This window comes from Corvus kubaryi, unplaced genomic scaffold (genome assembly GCF_017639235.1).
Source record: "Corvus kubaryi isolate FWS band 111438036 unplaced genomic scaffold, C.kubaryi_AGA036_p1.0 37292, whole genome shotgun sequence".
NCBI lineage: Eukaryota > Metazoa > Chordata > Aves > Passeriformes > Corvidae > Corvus > Corvus kubaryi.
Window position 1 is genome coordinate 271,400 of NW_024581091.1, and position 9,366 is coordinate 280,765.

At 38.8% G+C, this 9,366-nt stretch overlaps 1 protein-coding gene across 1 annotated transcript in view; it reads right to left on the bottom strand.

The window, feature by feature from the left end:
- LARP7 (La ribonucleoprotein 7, transcriptional regulator) overlaps positions 1 to 9,366 on the bottom strand; it is a 35,035-nt gene that overhangs the window by 14,403 nt on the left and 11,266 nt on the right. Inside the window, exons 3-9 of the mRNA XM_042026849.1 lie at positions 6,448 to 6,656; positions 5,315 to 5,415; positions 5,142 to 5,225; positions 2,836 to 3,000; positions 2,222 to 2,330; positions 1,212 to 1,586; positions 541 to 670 (exon numbers count right to left, since the gene is read on the bottom strand). Coding sequence (XP_041882783.1) covers positions 541 to 670; positions 1,212 to 1,586; positions 2,222 to 2,330; positions 2,836 to 3,000; positions 5,142 to 5,225; positions 5,315 to 5,415; positions 6,448 to 6,655 — 1,172 coding nt within the window. The 5' untranslated portion in view covers position 6,656. The remainder of the gene's footprint in view (positions 1 to 540; positions 671 to 1,211; positions 1,587 to 2,221; positions 2,331 to 2,835; positions 3,001 to 5,141; positions 5,226 to 5,314; positions 5,416 to 6,447; positions 6,657 to 9,366) is intronic.

Below are 9,366 nucleotides of genomic sequence, written 5' to 3' on the forward strand. Positions count from 1 at the left end.
GAAGACTTTAGTATTTCAATCTTTTTGCTACAGCCTAATACTGTTGCTAATATGCAACTCTGTTGTATAAAATTTGGAATTGCACTTTAGCAATGGTGATGGACTGTCAGACATATCAAGACTAAAAAATTTTTCAAGCAATAAAATGTTAAAAGCGTATACATAACACGTGATTCTATCTTTCCTACAAGTGAAAAAAACTGCATACTGCAGGAAAACATGAGCAAGCCAACATTATAAAAACATTAAAAATGTGGTACCACAAAGCAACAACGTTCACAAGATCCCTGAGATATAGAGAAATCGTAAAGTGCAAACAAAACTGCCAAGAGGCCCAACATAGACCGAGATTAAAAGTGTATATTAAACCTATAGATTTGTTTCATAAATACAGATGTGAAAACGGGAAAAACGTGGGGGATTTTGTTAGCATTAGTCTCATTCAGGAGTTCTCTCTTTCTGAAACCACCCAACCACTTCCGGGGGGGGAATCAAGTAACTCGGTGATATCACAGAAAACAGATAATGTATGTCACCTACTTGGAGAGCACTCTGAGCGGAATGACTTCTTCACCCATTTTGTGTCTTTCTTTGTGTTTTTTCTTGTGTTTTCTTTTGGATTTGGAAAGGGATGTTTCTTTCTTGTCTTTGTCTTCTTCTGCAGAAACTTCTACATTAAACAGTCCAAATGAAAACATGTTGAATTCTGACATAGTTAGATGTTATTTCAATAAAATCACATGCAATATCTACTGGTTCCTTGCATTAACTACTTCTAGTCCATTTCATCAACTACCCAAATTTACTTAACTTGTCAGACTAAATCTGATTTCAATGCAGCTTATCTCATCTCATGAAACAAACTGGATCATTAGCTTTTCCCTTTTGTATTTTAATTTATTTACCTAGATTCCTGGGCTGTCCCCATTTGCCTAGGCCGTCTGTTTAACCCATACCTTACTTCACTCAAGTTCTATTGATATGAACTTCTTTGAACTATTTTTACTATTGATTAGATTTCCCCGCTTTGGCAATGCAGGTTCTTCCTTATTCTCCCATGTAGCTCCTTGCCTTAACAGTGACTCCTTGCTAATGCCTCCACTATATCCAGCCTATCTCTCCTCATCCATACAGGGTACCTGCCATTCCCTTTCATTCATGCATATATTATCATGCAAATCATGATAATAAAAAGAGGCAAGATTTTTTACCATTGGCATCTTTTGGAGCTTCTGTTGTTTCTTCTTTTACTGTTTCAACTTCATCTTTTTCAGCAGTTTTCTTGACTTTTGGAGCTGATGCCTCACCATCTCCTGAGCTGGTTCTTTTTCTCTTTCCTGGCCTGCTTTCCCAGGTTACCTCTGAGCTCTCTGTTCTGTCCCATTTCCTTTTCTCCCTTTTGGAGGGCTGCCTGGGAGTCTCAGTTCCCTCCATCTCAGAACACTCTGATGGAGTCCTGTGTCTTTTAGACTTGGGTACTGGCTCTGCTGTAGCGTTTATGTTTGATTCCTTCGGCTCTGCAGCTGCCTGTGCACTGCTCTCTTTCTTGATTTTGGATTTCTTTTTTTTCTTCTTTTTCTTCTCTTCTGGATTAAAAACACAATATTTAAAACTGCCCATGATTTAACATGAGATTAGATTTAACTTAAACAATCATGATAGCACATATCATGATAAAACTGGGTTGTTAAATGAGATGCTTGTCTCTGGCATTTCTATGGGAGAGATGCAACACTGACATGAAGTTTTTCCTGGGTGCTTTAAGAAGGAAAATAAGTGGGTGTAAAGCAAGGTTGAAAAAACATGGATTTGATTTCATTATTTTTGTTTCCAATAACAGTTACTGGTATAACAAAGAACTAGTGATAATGGCGAGGAATAGTAATGGGATTTATAATTAGTCTTACGAAAGAGATGAGAAGGTGTCTGGAGTCTGGGAAATTGTATTACACCACAAGAAATGAGGGAAAATGTTTTGGTGATGAAGTTGCAACGTAGTCCTGTCATGCTGGTTTGTAAGTTACAGTAGATTTTTCATACTTAAGCCTATGCTGGCCCAACACAGCAACATGCATGGTTTTTATTAAAAACTTTTAAGAAACATGAAATTAAACTGCAGTAACACAGCAGCTGAAATTTTTGTCTTCAGAAGCTGACACACAAAACTCATCCAAATAACTTAATAATGGTTCCTTGATCCCAATAATTTAGCAACACTTACCTACTACAGTGTTGTTACTTGAATTCAGTGTAGGAACTGGTTTATTCTTTACTGTTTTGGGGAAAATCCCAGGTTTCCGTGGCGCTTCTTCTGGTGGATTATTCAAAAACTAGAAGAAGGAAAATGAAAACCACATAACATGACTAAAAAAAAAAATCATACTTTAAAGACACTGCATTCAACTTAAAACCAGCAATCCTAACCACATTTCAATACATAAATACTTTCAAATACATTTAAATACAAAAAAATTTGTATGACCATGCTTGCTTGACAAAATTTAATAATCATTTTACTGGTGCACAGAGATCTCTTTCTGTAAAAGATGCCAAGAGTGGCCAACCAAATTATTTGAAAAAAAAAAAAAAAAAAAAAAAAGCCATTGTATTTCTACAAAGTCTTCAGGTTATTAAAAGAATTAAATCTTTAAAGAATTGTGGAACTGATTGTAGGTCTGGGAGTAGCAAAGAGGAACTCCTGTTAAGTGAAGCTTATAAATGATGATATTTTAGGAATTTCTCTAAGATTTAGTAGGTGACCTAGTAAAGAGCACATCATTCATATCACAATGTGACACCAGGAACAATGTCAGCAGCAGAGGCACCAGCACTCACCTCAATGGCTTTCTCTGCTTGTTCTTTAGTTTCAAATTCAACAAAAGCAAAGCCCTTTGGATCACCAGTACTTTTATATCGGGGGATACTGACGTAAACTACGTTGCCACACTTCCCAAACACCCGCTCAATCCAACTGTGATTGACATTTTTGGGAAGCAGCTCCTAAAGGAGGAAAAAAAAATTGAAGTTTGATGCTAAAACGTTGAGAGTCACAGTATCCAGGCAGTAAAAAGTGACCTGAGAACAGATCTCTAATCATTGATACACCTGTAACAAATACATGATGTATTTAATTTAGATGCTTATTTCTTCCTGTGACAGACACCGAGACCTGCAGCTGTATCTTTGCAACATAAAATCTCTCAGTAAATTTAAAACCTTGGAGCAAACACAGGACTGGCATGTCCCAAAAGACCCTCTGCAAAGCACAAGCTATTCTTTTCCTAATTGTTGGTAATGCAGGAAGGTATCACAGAAAGAATTCCAGCAGGCCAGTAAAGAGTCACTACCGCTAAAATTTTTACCAGTAGCCAGTATTTTCAAGTTTTGCAGTTAGAGCTTAATTCATCAGATGAGCAGAAACTTTTAGGCAGCTTCCTGGATGACAAAACTGCCTGTTTTTACTTCTATAAAGTCCTTAATATAGCAACACATGTTAGCAGCTTGCAGACACGGTGTCTGAGTTCAACATTTCCCCTCCTCCATCAGAGAAATCGTGTCGCACCAATTTCTCACTAGACCCAACGGAACACTTTAAAATCCCACTCTCAAATTCATGCCTAAACAACAACAGTGTTGCCACTACTTCATTTTTTTTTTTCCCACAACAAGTTACTGCACTAAAAGGTTCTCCTCGCAGGGAAACACTTATCACATTCAGATTTTCTTTTTACGCAAACTTTGCCACACTCAGAAGAACATTTTGGTATGGTTTGGCTTTAAGTTGAAAAGCCAGTTACTTCAAGTTTTAAAGATTTTATGGGATGAGTGCAAAATAATAGTATAACAGTGAAGTCAATGTTAAAGCATATTAAAGTCAGATTATTCCAGAAAAATTTAATTTACCAACACTTGGACTACTTCTTCTCTCCCCACTGCCACATACCAGCTATTTACAAAACATTTAGCCACACAGTTAAGCTCTGTATAGACAATGTAGCTCATGACACGAGAATATCTTATCCAAAAATGATACAGACAAAGTATTTCAGAGTTCTAAGCAGTCCCTGCAATCACGTTAGGAAAATATTATGTCTGGCACATTGTATTTAAAAGAAACAAAACCCAACCACCTTTTTGGGGCTTTTGTTAAGGAAGGAATCATCAGAGCAATTCAGTTCCTCCTTATCTGGATGGGCTGGCATTTTGGCCCTGATTATTGTGCATCTTTATCACAGAAACTCAGTGCTGTCTGGAAAATACTAAGTCAGCTGCTAACAGCTGCAGGTCCATAGCAAAAATGGTACTTGTCATAAAAACCAAACAGAGACAAAGCAAATTCCACAGTGGCTTCAAATCTAGTGGGGAAAAAAAAAAAAAAAAAAAAAAAACTGCCGAGGGTTTATAAATAAGCAGCAGCTCAACCATCGGATTTTTTCCAAGCGACCACTCAAGTGGCTCAACAACTTAACAGCTTTTTCACTCTGACACAGCTGAAATACCATGGAGAAATGCAGACTTATCCCATCAACACAAGCTATTTTCATTTAAATTAAGCAGTCATTCCAGTATCAAGGTAGCCACAGGACAGTGTGCTATTAGGAAGACTGTTAAAATTTTTCAGGTATATTCTGCCTTTAAAGGAATGTTGTTTGTGTGTACAAAACCAGAGGCGCTTGCAATAACAGATCTTATAAACAGATAATGCTGTTTAAAGTACCCTGATAAAACTTGGGAACCCAGCTAGATCCTGTTTGAAGAAACTAATTTAGTTGTTATTAGAAAGCTTTAACTACATTAACGTAATTAGTAAATATTACTTAATACCACTGGTGCTCCTCTAATGGCATTAAAAAAGCCCAGTGAACACAGTAATAGCCCAATGAAATTTCACCTTTTCAGCCAGAGAGGCAGCACTTGGCTCAGCATTTAAAACGATTTAGGCTGGCACAAGAAATTCGAGCACGAAACGAAGCCCTTTCTTGCCACAGTCACTCTCAGCTCTTGCTCACCTGCCTTTGCTCTATTAATATTTTTAAACCTTTGCTGCACAATCAGCAGCAGCCAACAAAAATCCTGATGCACGAATGGAGTTTCTACAGTTAGGAACAAACAGGCAGGGAGAAACACAAGTCCAGCCTTACCACATAGACAGTGCGACTGTCCACGTCCTTTGGGCGCTCGCCCAGAGGTTGGCGTCTCCTGATCCTGGTTCCTTCCAAGTCCAACTAAAAGTAGGGAGAAATAAGCATTTTCCATGAGATTATTGCTTACTTTTCCAGCACCAGCCAATACAGAAAGGTGAGATGTTAAATACCTCTACAACAGATGAACTTTTAACTGCCCGAGCGATCAGCTTGCCATCAGTAGTCAATTTTTTCATTTTGTTGAAAGAAACAAGAAGTGATATGTCAACATCTAGGGTGGAAGAAAGTGCAGTTATGAAATCAGGTGATGTCTTCTATTCCACTAGTTTTCTTGCGAAACAAACTGCAAGTTCTAAGCACAGTATTTAGCCAAGGATTCACAGAAAATTTTTACCGTCAAAATTCAAGTTTCAAGTACACATAAATTTAATTTTCTTTTGTGCTAACCTTTATCAAAGGAATTTTGTTCTTTTACCTCCCCACTGATAACTGTTGTCTTTGAAGAGAAAGGACGAGACCCCCCCACCCCCCCATAGTTTTACAGCACAAAAACAATTTGCATTGAAAACATGCCTCTCCTTCAAGTACTCTATTGAGTATTTAACCCAGTGCTGCCAACACAAAGAGCCCCTGCTTGCACTTCACTTGCAAGAGTCATGCCTCTAAAACCTTGACAAAAAATTATGTAGCACCAGTCTTAATAAACATCTAGACATCTCTAGTATCTCTAGAAAATGTAGGGTAAATTTTAGTTATTTATTACTTTATTAATTATTTAAGGGGGCCCTTAGAAAAGTCCAACCAATCACACGAAAAATTGTCTGAAGAGACTCACAGTAACCCTACAAGCATATATAGAATTTCTTATCAAACTTTGAGAGAAAACATGAAAAAAGTACCTATGCCTAACAACAAATTCGAGTGAAATTTTAATTTCTGCATGTATCTACCCTGCAAAACAAGTACAGTACCTCTGAGGGCAAAATGACTCATTTCATGGCATGTTCTTGAAATTATACAAAAATGGAAAAAAAAAACCAGGTCTCCCAAACAGTCATTTCTACCCTGGCAGATGTCCTTAACTTAGGGCTAATGTGGCAGGAGAAGAGAAAGAGCACAAAGTTTTTAAAATCTAGTACTAGTTCTGCCTCCTGAGCTGCTGATGCCGATTTGCAGCATGAAACTCTTGCCTTTCCCAGGAGAAGACATGCACCTCAAAATAACTTGTCACTGTTACCAGCAATACAGGGAAGAACAAAGTGAAGCTAAACTGTTCACTGAAATATGCTGAATATAAACTTACACCCATCTCTGGACTTCTCTATTTGTTCTCGGAGAAATCTGTCTTTGTGGAGATTAACATCACCAAACCAGAAATCCACTTGCTTGGCTATATCTGCCAGCACCTGTTTAACTCTTGACCTCTTCTTCTTCTCTCTTTCCTTTTTCTGCTCAGTGCTTTCTTCTTCCATGGCTTTGTCTCTTGTCGTTTCAGTCTCCATTCCTGTCATTCTGTCAAAGGAGAGATAAATATAATCTTAAAAAAAACAAAAAGTCTTATTTCAAGGAGTAAATATTCTTGTTCAATCTTTTGCCCTGTTACCAGAAAAGCAAGCTACTTGCTAAAAGAAGTCCACAACAACTAAAGCTGAAAAGCAGCTAATTTCCCTCCTCATAAACGCATTTTTCTAAGAATTAAAAAGATACATATTTTTTTCCCCACTCCCCCTAACTCCTAGCACAAACCATTAGAAAGATCACACAACAAACCCAGGAGCACTACACGCTTCAGAAACTAACCCTGATCACGGCAGATAATAGTACAGTTTGTTTTTAAAAATTTGTCTTTATTATGTCAAAAATGCAAACCACTCACTCCATCATCTGCCAAGGCCCTGCCCAAGAGCAGTAATTCAGTAAAGGGTCTCTGATTTTAATGGCAAACCAAGGTCTGTCAGAATGAGGCCCCTGAAAAATAAATACTAACTAGAAGCAAGTGACTTAATACACAGATTCATCTTGAAAAATATAAAACCTTTTTAATGCATCAATCCATCTCTTTTGTTCACATTTCGATTCGCTGTAGCTGAAAACTGCCAGTCACTACTTCAGTACCTCATTTCACACGAGCAAAACAAAGCAAGGCTGCCAGAAGCAGACAGCTTTTGGAAAATTAAATTAACACAAAAATTAAAGTAATTAATGTCGCAATCACCATATGAAAGACTTCTCAGCTCTCTGCCAAGGCAGCAGAGAGCGAAACGTGAGCTCAGCCATCAGAGAGGAAGCCCACCTCGACAACAGGATGGCGAAATGGAAATGGTCCCCAAATTATTGTGCAAATCAGGCTTCCTCAGCCGGAGATCAGTTTCTCCCCCGCTGTGAGCTGACGACTCAAGGTAGTGAAAGGTCAGCAGTTACCTTGGAAAGATAAGCCAGGTAAAACTGCTCAGCAAGTTCAAGCTCCACTCAAGCCCTTCAGCAAGTTTTTTATATTCATAACCAGCAGACAATACGCTGCTTAGCTGAGGGCTAACACGGCGGTGCACCATAAACGTAAAACATCATTATGGGATACTTGTAGTGACTGAACAGCATTAAGGGACCACACCAACATATTAGTGTGGCTCATGGACAGCACAGCTTTGTTTTAAGTTGAGTCTCCCAGCTCTGGGACTTCCTTCCCAGAGGAGGGGTTCTCATTCAAGTTAGAATAAAAACAGCTGCAAGCTGCATTCCGGGCTTCCCCCTCACTTTGTGCTTTAGGAATGAAGCTTTGAGAAAATTACTTTGTACTGCAAGCTCCTCCAGAGTCAGAGCAAATATCACCTATTAATATGTACACGAAAATCCAAGTAATTAATGTAGCAACCTCCCTATGCCCGGCTGCAAGACAATTTGTATTTTTCACATGTCAATTCTCACACTGCCAGCACCGCTCTGATAAACAACTAAAATCAGAGGAAAGCAAAAGCAGGCTCAAAACTTCACACTGATAAAGTAAAAGATCTCCTTAAAAGAAATAAAATCGCAGTGCCTCTGTGTGCCAGAGTGAAACCAGAAGAAGGAGGGATAATTAAACATGGGGAAGGAACTTTAGGAAAGCAACGATAATGTAAATCAAAATAACACAGCTCCACACCCATCTATAGAAACTTATCTAGGCTCGATAAAAACTAAAGATGCCCCTGTTAACCCATATCCAACCCCAATTTCTGTTATGATCAAAATCTAGAAAACATAATCAAATTCAACAGTAATCCAAGGTCTAGAAACAACAGGGTGCAGATATAAAATACACTTGATTCTTTTAAGCACTGATGCAAATGTTTGTTTCCTTGGGGCATTTTAAAAAGTAAAATGGGGCAACAGGGCGTGGGGGAGAAAAAAGAAGAATTGAAAATACTTTATATACTATGAAAATGTTTCTGTACAGTCAGTGGCAGCCCTAGGCAGGTACCGCAGAATAAATGCAAGTAATCAGCAAACCTGGAACTACTTAAAAAGACACATCCTGTAACAGTTTTACACCAATACAGACACAGGCAGCGCTGCAGCAGTGAAGTTCCTGCCCTGCCCTGAAACTTCTCTCTATGCAAAGTGAGGTAACAAAGGACAGGAGTTACTAGATGGGGGCCAGCACAAATTTCTTAACCCAAACCCAGAGAACCTTCTTCTTTTCCTCTCCCATTATAAGCAATGAAACAAATACATCATTTTAAACGCAGTTGTAAGGTATTTAATATATTCATGAAACTAGTGTGCCAGAAAGAGAAAAAGCTTGACAGTGATGAGTGTTAAGGCTGTTCGCACACACAGGGAGACACATCCCTGTGTGCCAGTTGTGCCCTTCCCTCTGTCATCCCAGGAGGGGCAGTGTGGATTTATTTGTGTTCCAAGACTGGACATGGGACTTAGTGCCATGGTCTGGTTGACAAGGTGGTGATCGGTCAAAGGCTGGACTCGATCTCAGAGGTCTTTTCCCAACACGAGCGATTATGTGGTTATAAGTAAAATATATGCCAGCAGCAGACTCTGCCCAAAAGGGCAGCCCAGCTCCTTTACCTCACCATATCTCACCCTCAAGAAACACAGCTGAATTTTGTGATCTGAGAACTAATTTCTGGTTCTTCCCTGTTGGGAAAAGCAGGTGATTAAAGAACTGAACAAGCAGCAGAGCTGCTGGACGGAGAGTCACCTGCGCATCACTTGCGGGCAAAGC